Source organism: Mesoplodon densirostris, chromosome 10 (assembly GCF_025265405.1).
Source record: "Mesoplodon densirostris isolate mMesDen1 chromosome 10, mMesDen1 primary haplotype, whole genome shotgun sequence".
NCBI lineage: Eukaryota > Metazoa > Chordata > Mammalia > Artiodactyla > Ziphiidae > Mesoplodon > Mesoplodon densirostris.
The window spans coordinates 33944539-33961658 of NC_082670.1; the positions used below are offsets into that span (position 1 = coordinate 33944539).

General features: G+C 54.4%; 2 protein-coding genes across 3 annotated transcripts; one reads left to right on the forward strand and one right to left on the reverse strand.

The window, feature by feature from the left end:
• Positions 1-1022: 1022 nt before the first annotated feature.
• Positions 1023-3970, reverse strand: TSPO2 (translocator protein 2). Of its 2 annotated transcripts, none has more exons than XM_060110671.1 (4): positions 3559-3970; positions 1965-2157; positions 1472-1613; positions 1023-1233 (listed from the first exon to the last, which is right to left on the reverse strand). In XM_060110671.1, the coding sequence occupies exons 2-4, from the start codon at positions 2135-2137 to the stop codon at positions 1033-1035; spliced, it is 516 nt and encodes a 171-aa protein (XP_059966654.1). In that variant the 5' UTR covers positions 2138-2157; positions 3559-3970; the 3' UTR covers positions 1023-1032. The 2 variants fall into 2 exon arrangements, with proteins under 2 accessions (XP_059966654.1, XP_059966655.1); XM_060110672.1 differs by having other exon boundaries at positions 1965-2177.
• A 1833-nt stretch (positions 3971-5803) lies between these two features.
• Positions 5804-16821, forward strand: UNC5CL (unc-5 family C-terminal like). Its single transcript, XM_060111163.1, has 9 exons — positions 5804-5816; positions 9613-10058; positions 10603-10903; positions 11644-11906; positions 12622-12723; positions 12984-13051; positions 13919-14019; positions 14171-14284; positions 16599-16821. The coding sequence occupies exons 2-9, from the start codon at positions 9674-9676 to the stop codon at positions 16819-16821; spliced, it is 1557 nt and encodes a 518-aa protein (XP_059967146.1). The 5' UTR covers positions 5804-5816; positions 9613-9673.
• The last annotated feature ends 299 nt before the right edge of the window (positions 16822-17120 follow it).

Sequence of the window (17120 nt, forward strand, 5' to 3'; positions counted from 1 at the left end):
AATAACAATTAATTGATGTAAGAAACTAATAGTATAAGAGTATATGAAAACAAAAATAAAAAATATCTATAATCTTATCAGAGATAATGACAGAAGGTCTTAATACAACAAATATAATGTATAATATATCATAGAACCATAATATATACTATGATACTGTTATTAGTGAAATTAATATAATATAGTAATTAAAATAAATTAATTAAATAAAATTAATATAATGTAGACTATATTTTATATGTGATGCATAATATATATATTTATATATGATACATAATACAAAATATATAATCAATATAATATATGCTTGACAAGTATAATTGGTATCCTTTTTTACTTTATCTACTTTTTGGTTTTGATTTTCTGTAACTTTTCAAAAACACTTTACTTTTCAGGTAATTAAAAATTTAAGTCCTGGGAATTCCTGGCGGTCTAGTGGTTAGGACTTGCCACTTTCTGTGCTGGGGCCTAGGTTTCGATCCCTGGTTGGGGAACTAAGATCCCACAAGCCTTGCAGTGTGACCCCCCAAAAAAATCTGTTAAAAAAATCCGAGTCCTAAATTTTGGGGTCAGGTTTGTGAGGGCATGTGAGCGGAAATGGTGTGCCCACTCTTCCCACATGTGCACTCACACCTTCACTCACGTGTGCACATGCACACAGATGTACAGACACGTCTATTCCCACCCTGCAGCCCTGGACCTCATACACTCAAGTATACATTTCACATCATACCCTCACAGATAGTTAGGATTTTATTTATTGATACTACTCAATTAATTCTTATTAATACAGAATTTATTATTTTATATTAAGTGTGAAGTAAGTTTCCTTCCTTTCCCATGTCTCTGAATCCTAATGGAGAGTGGCACCAGGGGACCTAGGACAGTGGCCACATTGGAGCGAGTCACCTTCAGGGACTCATCAAGCCCTGCCACCTCCCCCTCACCCCGTCCCCACCCTAGCTCCACAGCCCTGCCTGAGGTCTCCTCTATCCCCACCCTGGCCCTCCCTCCTCTCCCCTGCCCCCTGCCTCAGTCACTCTTCTCCCACGTGGGCTGGGGCTGGTGCTCTGGACAAAGGCTGTCCCTCCACAGGCGATAGGTGATGGAAGAAACCACGGTGAGCCAGGCCAGGTAGGGCAGCAGGAGCAGGGCAGCCAGCTTGTTGATGGGGTGCCAGATCAGCGCCGTGCTCACCACCAGCCCGAAGAGCAGCAGCAGGTGCAGCAGGGCCTGGGCAGGGGCAGGGCGGTCAGGCAGGCTGCCCTGGGAACCGGCCCTCCACCTTTCTGCAGCACCCTGGACCTAGCGAGCCAAGTTCCCAGCGCTCTGTGCATGCCACGGAAGCTCAGAGAAGTCTGCCCAACCGTTACCTGCCCACACCTGACTGACCTGCTCTGCTATCAGCTTCTGGGGCCTGGTGGCCTCATCTTCCCCTACCCTATTCCACTGCTGAGCACTGGCGCCTTACCAGACCGGGCGTGTGGGCTGTGAACAAGAGAATCAGGACAGTCCAGCTGATGGCGAGCTGCACAGCATAGAGGCCAAGGGGCAGGGCCAGGGGCCGCCCAAAGCCCCCTCCCAGGTCCTTCCACACAAGGTAGGAGGCATATCTGTGGAGAGATGGTGGAAAAAAACTCTCAGAGGAAGGTGTTCTATGGTAAAAGGAGAAAGCCCTCTGGCTTAGGGCCTTTTGGTTACCAAGAGGGAATCCTTGTGGGCTGAAATCGGGGTAAGTGGGTCTAGGCATCATTTGAGGGCCGGGGGGGGGGGAGGTGGGGGAAGGGATGGGGATACTGGGAGAGGGTAGAGGAAGAGGGAGAGGTTGGAATCCGAGGCAGGCACAGAGGGGACACCCCAGAAGAGACAAGATGAGGTACCATCCCTTTAGAGGTCAGTGTACGGCAGCAATTCAGGGATAGGAGACTTGTTCCCACCCCAGAGCATGAGAAACAGACACTCACCCCGTGACAGAGTAGATGGCTGTCCACACCAGCAACAAGACTCTGTGGGATGGGCACCAGGGCAGCTTTCTCAGGCTGTCACACCAACCAGACATCCAATGATGGGTGAGCAGCCAGACCAGGGTGGGCCCCAGGAGGGGCAGGGCCACAAAGGCGGCCCCTTGAGGCCACATTCTCCTTGAGGAGGTAGAGTCTGGGGAGGAAGAGAACACACTGATGGTAGCCTTCTCCTAGTCCTTTCCCCGTGTCTGCCCATCTGTCTCCTCCTACCTGCCACTCTTCCCAGGCCTGGGCCCCTCATAGGCCTGGCCTGGGCCTCCTCCCCATGATTGACAGGATTAGAAGGAAAAAAAAATGTGGTTATTCTCAGAGTCCGGAGTGACTGCCTACTCCATCCTTTCCTGTCAAGTGTCCATGAACATGTCCTGGAGGCGCTGGAGACAGGGATGACCAGCCCATCTGCCTGTGCATCTTTCTATTTATCTTTCACAGAAGCCCCACTGGGTGAGCAAACATCCTCCTCCTCTGAGCCCACACTGCCTTCCCCCTTTTCCACCCTCCATGGACTTCCTGTCTCCACACTGCTTATTTGGCACTGGAAGTGTACTGTCTAGTATTGATAACTGCTTCTTAGTGAAGGACTCCTCTCCCCTAGCGTGTGTCTGGCTCCTGGATCTCAGGTCCAGGTAGGCCCGTCTTTTCTGCCTCTCTCAGTGGGTGGCACTTGGCCAGGTACATAGCAGGCCCTCGATGGGGACAGTGCCTCAGACTGAACTCAACCAAGCTGACATAACCAACCTGGAAGAACCACATTTGGAAGGCAGGAGCCAGAGATCCTTGGGGGTCTTTTCTAGTCCAGAACTGGCCTGCCCAACTGCCCCGGGCTTATCTTGCTATACCAGACCAGCAAACCCCAGGGGCCCACCCTGCCCGAGCTCCCGCCCAAATGCAAACTCAGCCGAGTGACACTGTAGATTCCTTTCTCCAAAGTTCTCATCTTCCCCTCAGGAGCTGGGGGAGGTTCCCCCTCCATCCCTCTGCTTCCAGAGGGTCGGGGCCACAAACACAACCACCCAGATTTTTTTGTGGCCTGACTTCTCAAGGAAACCACGCTTGGTCTTTGATTAAAACACTGCCATACTCATTTGCATGTTGCTTTGCATGTCCTTCGCATGTGGGATGATGCACAGACCCTCCTCCAACCAAGGCCCCCACCCAATACCATACTTCTCATTCGCCCGTGATATTTCAGCCTCCTCCCCATGACTGACAGGATTAGAAGGGAAAAAAATGTGGTTATTCTCAGTGTCCGGAGTGACTGCCTGCTCCATCCTTTCCTGTCAAGGGTCCATGAACATGTCCTGGAGGTTCTGGAGACAGGGAGAACCACCCTGTCTGCCTGTGCATCTTTCTATTTATCTTTCTCTGCTTCTCACCGTCCATTGCTTCACCTGTTGCCTTCCTGTGTCTCTCTGTCTGTGTTTTCTACTTTTCTATCCAGTGTTGGAGGTCTCCCCTGACCCCCCTTCCCTTTTTCCTGTCCTCCCCACTCCTGGCGACCCTTTATTTATTCCCAGGCCCGTGTTCTCCTTACCTCAGGCAGCATACCTCGCAGACTGAGTGCCGGGGATGTAAGATGTGTGGAGGGCAGAGGAGGGCTGGGGATGGGAGGAGGGTGGAGGGGGGCTCCTAGCTGGCCTGCCCTTCTCCAGTGACAAGGGTGGTGACACTGACTGGGGAGTCCAGGCTGCTGCCTGCATGGCCCGGAAGCCTTCCTCTCAGCAGGGGATGGTCTGCTAGACCCGGCCTCTGGAGGAGTCCCCTTGATGGAACTGTTGAGGCGTTGGTGCTGTGAGACCCAGACCTCTTGCGACAGCTGAGCCCCAGGCTGCCAGGCTACTCATGCCTGTAGTCACTGCATCCCATGAACCAGCTTTGTGTGCGCGGCGGTGGTGGGGACCCTCAGATTTCCCCGGAACTGGGGCTGTAACTGGGGCTGTCCCCAGTGAGGTAAGCACCAGCTTCGGAAATGATCTCATGAGACGTGGACACAGCCCCTGGTTATTGCCTGCTAGTTGGCTTGGAGTTGAGCCTGACAGTTGTTTCACAAACCCCTAGAACCTCATGACTCATAGGAAAAGGCAGCCAGGCTCCTGTGTGACTTAGACAGAGCTTTGTCCAGCGAAGTCCAACACGTCTGCCTTTCATTCCTATCAAAGTTCTGAGTACCTCTTCCTTGCTTGTCCTTTAGACATGAGGTCCTCTCCCCAGGCTGGCTGCTCACCACCATTCCTTTGCCCCATCTCTCCACTTTGGGGACCTGGGCACCCCTGGGAGGTGTTGATGCCCTCCTCCCGGGGAAGGCAGCCCAGGGGAGGGGGGTGCAGTCTGGGACAAGAGGCTAGAGAATCATTAACTAAGACGAAATCAGCAGCAGTTACTTATTTTCCATGGGAGACGATCACTTCGGGGCTGGGGGAGTGACCTCCGCTGCAGGAGGCCAGACCACAGTGACAAGTTACCACTTACTGAGTAACCATTCCGTGGCGTGCACTTTATATTTATTAGCTCAGTAATGACCATCATTATCCCTTGCAAAGTAAATATTATTATGTGCACTTGACAGGCAAGGGAAGTGAGGCTCAGAGGGGTTGAGCAACTAGCCTACGATTACACAGCCAGCAGGTGGATCACTGGGTTCAGTGTTGGCAGTCTGGGTTCAAAATGGCTCCCCTTTTCTCTCAGCTGGCCCATTCATTCATTCAAGTCTGTTGAACATCTACTTTGGATCGGGCTGTACTGAGAGCTGAGGATACAGAGCAAATGGCTGGAAAAACATCCCTCTGCACAGGGAGCTTGCATTCCAGTGGCAGAGTGTCAAAGGAAGGACCAGGCTGGCAAACGGCCTGAAGCTCAACTCTCCCCCAAGGGGCAGCATCCCTGTGGGCCGTGGAAAGAGCACGGGGTAGGGAGCAGACACGGCTGTGCCCCAATGCCGCCAGCAGCTGTGGGTCATTAACTCGGTGCCTCCACCATCATATCTGTGCAGGAAGGGTGTAGAACTAGGTGTTGTCTAAGCCCCCGGGACAGGCCGCAATGGCATCACCTGGGGGCTTCTAAGATGTAGAACCTTAGGCCCCACCCCAGACCAACGGAATCAGAACCTGCATTCTAACAAGGTCGCTCAGGCGGTTCGTGCGCATTATAGTTTGAGGAGCCCTGGTTAGGGTTCCTCTTACCTTGTTCCGTTTTTTTTTTTTTTTTTGCGGTATGCGGGCCTCTCACTGTTGTGGCCTTTCCCGTCGCGGAACACAGGCTCCGGACACGCAGGCTCAGCGGCCATGGCTCACGGGCCCAGCTGCTCCGCGGCATGTGGGATCTTCCCGGACCGGGGCACGAAACCGTGTCCCCCGCATCGGCAGGCGGACTCTCAACCACTGTGCCACCAGGGAAGCCCCCCTTGTTCCGTTTTAATAGTCTCTGGTGGGGACAGCCACTGACCAGCAGAGGGCACTCTAGAGAGGTCTCACCTGTACCCAGGGTGTCCCCCTCTGTCCCCTCCCTTCCAGACCTAGACTACTAGTCCTAGACCTAGTCCACTGACTCCTGCGATCCTCCCTCACCTTGGCTGGACTTTGCCAATAGACGGACAGACTCCCCACCCCTCCTTAGGGCAGCTGAGAGGCAGGACTTTGCCCGGAAGCGGGAAGTGCCAGGCCACTCCTGCCTGGATTCCCCGCCCACCTCCACTTGTCCGCTGGCTTGGCGACGGGGTCTGGCTGACCTCTCTGTTTCTCAGAGAAGGAACTACTGTTCCTGGACAAGCCGGCAGCCTCTGGGAGCACCTACACGGTAATGTGAACACCGCCTGGGGCAGCTGGGGGTGGGGTGAGCGTTGCGATGGGGCCACCTGGGGCTCAGGGGAGGAGCCAGGCCAGCTAGTCTGGGCCTGGCGGAGTGTGGAGACCCTGTGCTGGAGGAGGAGAGGCGGAAGGGGCTTGGGAGAGGGCCACTGCCCAGTGGGTGTGAGGACCAAGGGGAGGCACTATGGAAATATAAACTATGCTCATGAATGCTGCCCGTGACTTAGGTTTGGACTAATCCATCCTGATACCTTTTATGTACTTCAGTAACTGGAGATCTTTCAGGGAGTAGACACAATAAGAACCAGTGACGTGGGAGAAAGGTTGAGAGTTTCCTTAAAGGATATGAGCAGAGCTTTGCAGCAGGAGCCTGGATCCTTGTGCTGGAGGAGGCAACTCCCTAGGGACAAGTGATGGCAGCATCCTAAAGGACCCTCATTTTGGGGAAGTGCTACCCCCCCCAGCATGATCAAGGGTCTGGGGCAAGACAAACCAGAGGCCTGGGTAATAAAGGGTCAGCCATGGGGTTGGGAGGCTTCAGTATGCATTTACCTGGTTGCTGTGCTAATAGATTTGGGACCCTTCCCCTTCCTGGGGCAAAGGGGAGAATGGAGAGCTGTCAGCCTGGGAGAAGCGGGGCTGAGCTGGGGGAGGAGTTAACCTGCTTCCGGCCAGGTAATAAATGGGCCCCTGTGAGAGGCCCTCCAGGTTGGAATGTTGGGCAAAGGGACTCCTCTTCTGTGCCACCCAATGGGGTGAAGGGGTTTGGACTCCGGTCTTTGGAAGCCCTGGAAAGGTTGTTGCTATAGAAATAGGGCAAGCCCCTCCTTTCTTTCCCAATAGCTGGCCCATCCCCTGCTGCTGGTGCCTTGGTGGGCAGGGGGTGGGGGGGAGCATCACTCGTTGTAACACCAAGGATGTGCCTTTAGTTCCTTATGTTTATTTTTCCTTGTATTTATTTTTGTTTCTTTCTCTTCTAACTTCATTTCCTCTAGAAGTGGAAATGAAGAGACCCTGGGGAAAAAGAAGGGGCAGGGAGAGAAAGGGAGTGTTTCTGGAAGCTCTTGTCATCTTTGCTCATCCTTCCCTTCTGCTTTCAGTTGTAGCTTAATAATCTACCCTCTGTCCTCCCTGGGGGAGGAAACTTGGTTTCTTATCTGGGAAATGGAGATAAAAATAAAAGCTAGCTCATAAAGCTGTTGTGAGAATCAAATGAGCTAGGCCACGTAGAGTGCTTTAACACACTGGCTCAGCAAATCTCCGTGAATATTAGCTATTATTATTACAGTTATAATTCCAATTATCTTTACTATGGAAGGACCGAAAGGATTGGATGGGACATAAAGGAAAGTGTGCGGCTCCGACCCCCATCCCCACCAGATTCAGGCGTCGCCGGCTCACTTACTTCACTTGTGTCCCCAGCCAGGGGCACAGTCTGCAGGGTTGCATGTTAAGGCCAAGGGAGCAATGCCACGCCTTCCCTTCTTGTCTACATTTTCAATGAGGGCATGGGGGAAACAGATCCCGCCCCAGTGCTCCATCCTGACGATACAGAGGAGCTGTGACCCCTGTTGGGGATTGGCGGGGGAGATGGGAAGGGGGCTTAGGTTTCATGGGTCCTGAGAAGGAAGGAAGAAGTTGGGCAAGGAAGGAGCAGGGGGCTTGGGGCAAAGCCTCAGCTCCGGGTGGGTGGCATAAGTGAAGGGATGATTCACTAGTGCAGATCCTAGTGAATCAACCATGGGGACCCTGGGGACTTTGAAGGAGGATATGGTGTCTCACAGAACTCAGCCTTGGAGTAAATGAACCCCATGCCCTCAGAAGCTCCGTGAGAGCCGAAGAAGACATCATTGTTGGCAGGACTGAACTTCCCACAGTTCCTGGTCCACAGCTGGTGCTCAGAAATTGTTCATTTGAGTGGGAAAGCCACACGTGACAGCACATGGTCAAGAGTTACTTAGGGGCTTCCCTGGTGGTGCAGTGGTTGAGAGTCCGCCTGCCGACACGGGGGACAAGGGTTCGTGCCCCGGTCCGGGAGGATCCCACATGCCGCGGAGCGGCTGGGCCCGTGAGCCATGGCCGCTGAGCCTGTGCGTCCGGAGCCTGTGCTCCACAGTGGGAGAGGCCACAACAGTGAGAGGCCCGCGTACCACAAAAAAAAGTTACTTAGTGTGGTGGGAGGCAGCGGTGAGAGATTTCAGAGGGCGAGACTGTCAAGGGCTGGTGAGTGGGGGCCCAGAGGGTGGGTGGCAGTTACTCCTGAGCAGGAGGGGTCCAGGCAGGTAGATGAGGCAGGTGAGGAGAGCATGAAACAGAGAACAGCAGGACCAAAGGCCAGAGGCTAGAATTTATGAGCTGTGAGGAGCCTGGTCTTGCCCGAGGGTGGGGATGTTGGAAATTAAGGGAGGAAGAGGGAAAGTAGGAGGGGGAGGCAGTGGATTCCGGAGGGCCTGGGGAAGAGCTGACGTCTTCAATGGAAAGTTGCTGGAAGGCCCCAGTCTGATGCTGGGAACCGGGTGAGCCTCACCGGAGGCCCCCACCTTTGGTTTTCTTTCTCTTTTTGCTTCCACTTTTAACTTTTGTTACTCTTGTATTTTACATATCCCTGTGAACTACGCTCCAACCTTTCTGGCAGAAGGAGGGGCATAAATAAACAAACATATGTGGACAGGGTTTTATCATCGACAGAATGATTTCCACAAGATCTCATGCCATCTTCACCATCACTCTGAGAGGCTGGTTTTTTTTTTCACCTTTATTCGTTTTTAAAAAGAATTACAAAGTTAATATACAGACATCTTGGTGGGGGGATTCAAAGAGTTTAAGAAAATAGAATGTCCGCTTTCACACCTTCCAGCCCCCCAATTTTTCATCTTTCAGGAATGACCGATGGGATTAGTTTGGGGTGTGTCCTCCCAGACCTGCACGTCCAAGGCAGGAATCAGTAGCACATGCGGCTACTGAGTCCCTGAAGTAGAGAGAATCCCAATTGCGATGTGCTGTGAGTGTAAAATACACATGGGTTTCGAAGACTTAGTATGAAAAAAGAATGTGAAATATCCCAGTAATTTTATATTGATTACCTGTTGACATGATAATATTTTGAATATACTGGATAACATAAAATATATTATCAAAATTAATTTCTCCTGTTTCTTTTTACTTTTTTAATGTGGCCCCTAGAAAGTTTAAAAAGAAAGCTGCATCTGTGGCTCACGTTATATTTTTATTACCGAGCACTGCTCCAGACCTTTCTCTATCGTTTACATCTATACACCCATAAATATGTATCTACAGTTGTATATAGTTTTGTTGTTTACACTAATGAGATCAGAGGATATCTAGCTCTTTGTGACTTGCGTTTCTACTTTAAGATTTTCCTATGTCAGCCCATGTAGATCAAGGGAGCTATTTTGACAGATGAGGAAACTGAGGCACATTAAACAATAGGACAAGCTCACTCAGGCAGTGACCAAGGTGGCATTTGAACTCACATTCTCTAACTCCAAACCCAAGCTCTTTCTGTCTCAGGAGAGAGAAATTTGATGTACTAGGTCATGGGGAGCCATGGCAGTCTCTTAAGGAAGAGAGAGAGGGAGAGAGGGAGAGAAATTAATAAAGAAATTAATTTCTTTAATTTCTGTTAAAGAAATTGATCTGACCGGGGTGCATGGGTGCACTGGGATGAAGACAATTTGATCCTTCATTGCAGCCGCTTAGAAGTCAAGTCTTAGCCTCCACGACCTTGAAAAGGCTAACCTGACACTGACCTCTTTTCCCCCCAGGCCCTTGGCCTCGGCTGGCACAGGGGTGCAGGGGAACTGGGAGCATCAAGTGACCAGGCGGATGTGCTCCTATGAGAGTTCCTTCCAACCCGCCCAGTTCCTACTGCTGGTGGGGGTTCCAGTGGCAAGTGCTGTCCTTCTGGCCCAGTGCCTTCAATGGCGCTGTCCTCGCCGGCTGCTGGGCACCTGCTGGAAGCTGGAGAGCCAAGAGGAGCCAGCGTCCCATCCCACTCCCCTACCTGAAAGTGAGTCCTCCGGGGAGGGCCCTCCAGCCTCGCTGCAGGAGACGGCTGCCTTCTACCAGGAACTGCACACGCCCACCCAAGGCCAGACCGTCATCCGACAGCTGATGCACAAGCTGTTGGTGTTTTCGGCTCGAGAGGTGGACCACCGTGGTGGATGCCTGATGCTCCAGGATACGGGCATTTCCCTGCTCATCCCACCAGGTAACAGCACCCAGCTTCCTTCTCAGCGTACAGTTGTTCACATTGCACATTGGACAAGGGCACCAACTCCAAGGGAGCACCATTCAGAGACATCTTCATAATTCTGAAAATTGCTTATATGTTTAGTATGACATTTTGACTCCAACGATGGATATATGATATATTTTTTATTTTTTATGGATATATTTTTTATGACAGTTTTGTGGCAGGTGGAGGTAAAGGGCCTTGTTTTAGTGAACAGTGTGTTATGACGATTCTCCCATAAAGGGAAGTAAAATGTCTGGAGGAAGAGCACCTTTTGCAAATTCACACAAGGCCCTGAGGGAGCTGGCAGCAGCCCTTGGAGGAGGGGGCGACTTGCTCAGGGTCACATCCCAAGTCAGTCACGGTCACCTTGTTCTCCTTCTACACTGCCTCTCCATATGCCCTGCTGCACGCCTGCTCCTGGCCTCCCGCCCCACCTCCTCTCCCACTCTGGCCTGGCCTCCTCTGCCGCAGGGCTGTGCCTGCCTGCTGGGCCCATCTCAGCTCTCCCTCTCCCCAGGTGCTGTGTCTGTGGGCCGCCAGGAGCGGGTGGCACTGATCCTGGTGTGGGATCTGTCAGACGCCCCGTCGCTGTCCCGAGCCCAGGGGCTGGTGAGCCCCGTGGTGGCGTGTAGCCCCCATGGGGCCTCCTTCCGGAAGCCCTGCACCCTCACCTTCAAGCACTGTGCCCAGCAGCCCAGCCAAGCCCGTACCTACAGCAGCAACACGACCCTGCTGGACGCCAAGGTCTGGAAGCCGCTGGGGCTGCCGGGAGACCACACCTCCCGGGATGAATGTCGCATCCACCTCTCGCACTTCAGGTAGGCACCAGCCGTCAGCCTGTACTTCCTGCCCCCTTTCTCTGTCTGCCTGATCCTCACCTCTCTGTAGGGGACTGCCCCTTTATCTGTCCAAGATGGCCTGCAAACCCCGTATCCCCCTGTCCTTCCCCAGTCCCTCTGTCCTGGTGCCTGTGGCAGCTTATCTTGCTCCAACCCCCTCCAGGACCGTGTGTCCCACCGTGGTCCCTCTGCCTGTCTAGAAGGGTCTGGCCCAACCCTGGTCCTGTGTCTAGATGGGGCCTGTCCCATCTTCACCTCTGTGTCTAAAATTGTCTATCTCTTCCCTGTGTCCCAGTTCAGGACTGTCCCCAAGCTGTCTAGGGCACTTTGCCCCTCCAGTTTTCTGAGACTCTAGCCCATGGCACGCCTGTCCTTAGCTATGTCTCTCTAGGGTCTTAGGTCCCTCTGCCTCCCAGTCTCCTTGCCACCCACTGACCAGAGCAGGGCCATGCATGGTGGCCCTGAGCCCAGCATCTTTATTTCCCATGCTGGCTCTTCTCCGGACCCAGTGACAGTCACTGTGCCATGACTCACGTTCCTTCCCCCTAGCTGACTCCTCCACCCCAGTTCTTCCCTACATGCCCTGGAATGTTCTCCTCGCCTCCTTGGGAGCCGGCACAGAGGCCCCTGGTGCGGTGGGAGCCCGGGGGCAGGTGGGCTGGTCTCCCAGCCTCCCTTGCCCCACTGTGCACGGTCCCTGCCACCGTCTCTCCCCGCAGCCTCTACACCTGTGTGCTGGAGGCAGCTGTGCGCAGGGAAGCCCGGAAGTGGCTGCAGCTGGCCGTGTTCTGCTCGCCGCTGGCTCCGGGGCAGTCTCACCTGCAGCTGCGCGTCTACTTCCTCAACAACACGCCCTGTGCCCTGCGGTGGGCTGTGACCAATGAGCAGCCGCACGGCGGGCGCCTGCGTGGGCCCTGCCAGCTCTTCGACTTCACCGGGGCCCGAGGGGACCAGTGCCTGAAACTCAAATACATCTCCGAGGGTGAGGGGGACAGGGCCAGGCGACGGCGCGTCGGGGAGCCCGTTGGAGGGAAGGGTCTGCGCCTCCTCTGTGGTGGAAACCTGGGGCCTTGAGTTTCTTTTTGAGATTCCTGGGCAGGCAGCAGCTTCAAGGGGGCCTTCTGGCTCTTGCTGCTGCCTTTTGGAGACCCCGGCTTTCCCACTTCCTCCCTCTGCTGCCCACGGAGCCCCGGTCCTTCGGTCCTTCCGTGGGAGGCCAGCCGAGTCAGGTGGGTGGTGAGAGGAGAGGCATTGCACCCGCAGGGGCAGGGAGGGAGCGGGAGGCTTCTCTTGTCCCACCTGGATGGAGCCGGTGTCGGAGGGGGAAGCCCAGTCTTCTCTTCCCTCGTTCTTTTGTGGGTCGGCTGCAGGAGTTGACAGTGGGGCTAAGGGTGTTTGTGGGGTCGTGGACAGGGCGCGCATGCGTGGCTGCACCTGGGCTAGTGGATGGGAGGGAGGGGGTTGAAGGGGAGGGTGGAGAGGTGGGGGGAGGAGTCTGTGTGCCGGTAGAAGTAAGACCGCTCCCAGGGTCCCCACCCAGGCTCTGGGGCCTCCCATCCACTTGAGTCACCCTCCTGCCTTTGCTCCCTCCCCATGCCTCCCCTCAGCGCCCTGCACAGTGCCTGCCACAGGGTGACCTTAAACCCTTGTGGAAGTCTCCCCTCTAGAGGCCCTCTGTCTCTCTGCCCCCTCCCCAGGTTGGGAGAACGTGGACGACAGCAGTTGCCAGCTGGTTCCCCATCTGCACATCTGGCATGGAAAGTGCCCCTTCCGCTCCTTCTGCTTCCGGAGAAAAGCAGGTAGCCCAGGAGCCCCGTGTCTACCTCCTGCCCTCTCCTCTCCCCTCCTGGTCACCCTGGAGCCCTACAGCTCCTCATTCGGCCATGCCTGCAGACCCTCTCTTAAAGGTTGGGGCCGCAGCAGATCTCTGCAGAGAGAAAGATGGGGGGCGACGCAGCTGCTTCAGATTTCCAAAGCCTTACATTGGAGTCCCTTTTGCTTTCCTGCTGTCTTCTCCTGGGCCTTTTCCTCTCTCACCTGCTACGTCTCCTCTTTGTAGCCAGTGAGAACGAGGACTGCTCAGCACTGACCAATGAGATCATTGTCACCATGCACACCTTCCAGGATGTGAGTTGGAGCTGAGGGGCAGAGGAAGGGCAGGGCCTGGGGGAGTCCTGGGCAAAGTGGGCGAGGGTCTGGTGCCTAGGAAGTATGGCTCTAATCACATAATCAAGCAGGTGAAGAGGGCATTCTTCCAGGGGCAGGGACTGCCTGGCCTCCAAGTTACCCTCCATCTTTGACTCTCCTGTCTATCCCTGGATGAATCTAGCAGGAGGGTAAAAGAACCAAACCCTACACGAACCCTTTCTTCCAACCTGGAGGAACTTGGGCATCAAAGAGAAGTGGTTTCTTTCTGGACAGATTGTCTGCATCTGAGAGAGGGTGCTGTGTATCTTCAGGTGGAGAGTGACCCAGGAAGGGGGTCTTGAGTAGGTGGGATGGGAGTTAGAGATCCCACTCTCCAGAGGGAAGACATGAAGAAATCAGGATTGGAGAGTCTTTGGGGAACCATGTGCCATCTTACTGGAGAGTAGGCAGATACCCCTCGGGGTATCACTTGGGGAGGAGGAACCAAGGAGAGGAGGAATGGAGGAAGGTGGCACGTATGCCCAAGTTCAGTGTCTCTATTATTAGATGACCTCCCCTGCCCTTGACCCCACCCAGGACTTCTCCTGGTGTCTTAGGATGTACCTTGTTTGGTCTTCATGTCCCAGGTCCCAAAGAGCTCTGAGCAAACTTAAGGCTGAAGGCTGTGGGGTTGGGAAAGCAGAGGGTAGAGGGTATTGATTGGGGTGGGGCTGTGTCTCCTGGTTAAGTGTCTCCGGTGACAGGCTGAAGGAGAGACACGAGGCATGGAGATGGGTGCCCCAGCTTCTTGTTCAGAGGGGTGTCTCATGATCCCTAAGAGTGTTCCCTGCCCCTCTGTTGGCTCAGGGCTTGGAGACCAAGTACATGGAAATCCTCAGATTCCAGGCATCGGAGGAAGAATCCTGGACAGCGCCACCTGCTGTGACCCAGCCACCCCCATGCAACAGGTGAGGTGGTGGTTGCTTGAGCTGCTGCCCGGGGGATGTTTGGGATTCCTGCCCCTGGGCTTGCAGGGCGAGCATGGCATTGAGGTGTCTGTGGAACCAGGCTGGGTCTCTTGATCCTCCTCTCCAAGGACACCCTTTCCCCCTGCCTCAGGCTGCCCCCAGAGCTCTTCGAGCGGCTGCAGATGTTGTTGGAGCCAAACAGCATCACTGGAAATGACTGGCGACGACTGGCCTCCCACCTGGGGCTCTGTGGTATGAAAATCCGGTAAGAGGGATGAGGTGTGCATGGTGGTGGTGGGGGTGAGGGTGGACTGGGGTGGGTGTTCTCAGGACCCCTTGGAGACTGGACCATTCACAAAAGAGTGACTTAAAAGTCAGGGAGCGGCTACTCCCCACCCTATTTCTCAGAACAGGGTTGATTTTATTGACAATGATCTCATTGGTTTGGGCCGAGCAGTCCTCGTTCTCATGGCTACAAAGAGGAGAGGACAAGGCAGGTGAGAGAGGAAAAGGCCAGGGGAGAGGAGCAGGGGGAGTGAAAGGGACTCCACAGGAAGGCTTTGGACATCTTTCTATTCTATCACTGTGTTCTTGGTACCTAGAATGATGCCTGGCTCATGGCTGGTGTTCAATACATAAATATTGGTTCAATAACTATTCAAAAATGGATCGGTTGACATGTAAGTCATTGGTACATACTGAGTGCTTGACATTCTGTGCCCTGAGGGGCAGAACGGCAGACTATAGGATAATGTGTATAAAGCATGTAGCTCAGTGCCTGGCACTAGTGGGGACAGCGCAGCCATGGTCTCAAGAGAGATCAGGGCCTCCCTGGTGGCGCAGTGGTTGAGAGTCCGCCTGCCGATGCAGGGGATACGGGTTCGTGCCCCGGTCTGGGAGGATCCCACATGCCGCGGAGCGGCTGGGCCCGTGAGCCATGGCCGCTGAGCCTGCGCGTCCGGAGCCTGTGCTCCGCAACGGGAGAGGCCACAACAGTGAGAGGCTCGCGTACCGCAAAAAGAAAAAAAAAAAAAAAAAAAAGAGAGATCAGTAAGCCAATTCTGAACTAAGCCCCGGCACCCGGAAGATGACGGGTGGTCAGGGAAGACTTCGCCCAGGAGATGGGACTAGAGTTGGATCTGGAAAATAGGGTAGATTTTAAAATCACCCATTTAGGGCCTCCCTGGTGGCGCAGTGGTTGGGAGTCCGCCTGCCGATGCAGGGGATGCGGGTTCGTGCCCCGGTCTGGGGGGATCCCGCGTGCCGCGGAGCGGCTGGGCCCGTGAGCCATGGCCGCTGGGCCTGCACATCCGGAGCCTGTGCTCCGCAGCGGGAGAGGCCACAACAGTGAGAGGCCCGCATACCGCAAAAAGAAAAAAAAAAAATAAATAAATAAAATCACCCATTTATTAAACCTTTATCAAGTACCTTCTAAGTCCTGGAAAAACTATGCTAAGCATTGGGATACAGGATGAATGAGACATGGTCCCAGAATCAAGGAGGTCACCCTCTAGTAAGGGATACAGAGAGCTTAAAAAAAATCAAGGCAAGTGCTCCTTTGACCTTACGGTATGTATCCCATATTGCATAGCAAGTTGAAAACAGAGACACAAAATGGCTGAGGCAAGAATCATGAAGACTTACGTCAATTACAGTTGACCCCTGAGCAATGTGGGAGTTAGAGGTGTGACCCTCCATGCAGTCGAAAATCGTAGTATAACTTATAGTCGGCCCTCCATATCCACGGTTGGGCCTCCACAGATTCAACCAACCAGGGACCGTGTAGCACTGTAGTATTTACTGTTGAAAAAATCTGCATATAAGTGGACCCACACAGTTCAAAGTGGTGGTGTTCAAGGGTCAACTATATATCTCAATTAAATAACAAAGAATAATAAAGAACTGGTGGGAGCTATGACCAGAAGTCTGAACTGAGGGATGCAGAATGGTCTCCTCCACCTGGGAGGTGGCAATGAGGGCTTCAGAAACAGGTGCTGGGGAAGTAGGGGATCCACCTTCCTGTTTTGGGGGAGGAGCAGAGGAGGTGGTGGGTCTGGTGTGTTTCAGGTGAGAAGGAAGCTTCACGATGGGAGCAGGGAGAAAAGGTCAGAAAAAACAGGGCAAGGCCGAGTGGTGGGTAAGCCAGAAAGTCAGGGGAGGGGGCTTGGTTAGTAGGTGAAAGAGTCTCTGGAAGGTTTTTGAGCAGGGGAGGGTCATGCCTGGGAGCAACTGTTTCCTTAGCGGCGGGCAGGATGGGGCCTGGGATGGTGGGTAGGGGAGAGTGTGTTTGGGCTGGGGGTGAGGGGTTGAGAAGGCAAATACAGAACATCAGAGCTGGAAGTGACCTTAGAGGCCCTCTCGCCCGAGCCCTCGTGTAAGAAGAGGAAACTGAGGCCTAGAGGGGAGTAGGCTTTGAGCCAGGGCTCTCTCCGATTTCAAGTCCTGGGCCCTCCCACCATCCCGAGTGCCCTGGAAGGCAGTTAAGAGCAGGATGAGGACCAGAGCTGGGGGAGGGGGTGGATGTCCCTGCAGTGCCCCCTCCCCCGCCCCTCACCTGCTCCCTGCACCCTCCTGGCCAGGTTCCTGTCCTGCCAGCGCAGCCCCGCGGCAGCCATCCTGGAGCTGTTTGAGGAGCAGAACGGCAGCCTGCAGGAGCTGCACTACCTCATGACCATCATGGAGCGGCTGGACTGCGCCTCCGTCATCCAGAACTACCTGAAGGGGACGCAAAGTGGCAGCCCAGCCCGGGTCTGCTGGGTCGCCCAGGAGAACCAGGGCCTGGAGCTGGATGAGAAGCTCTGAGAGCCCCGCTATAGGGCACGGTGGAGCTCTGTCCACCGGGATGTACCCCTACACCTAGGAAGAAAACAGCTGCAGTTCCTGGCTGTGCCCACCGACCTCATCAGGACCCTTGGACGGTGCCTGGGGCACCGCAAGTCCAGACGCCTCCTCGGGTCAGGACCACCCTTTCGGCCCACGTCGTCCTGCGTGCAGATCCCTTCCTGGCCGGCAGGGGGCGCAGGAGCCCAGGAGATGGCCCCAGCGTGGCCAGCCTCCGGGAAGCTATTTAATAGACCAATGGACTGTTAGGCTGCCCTGTT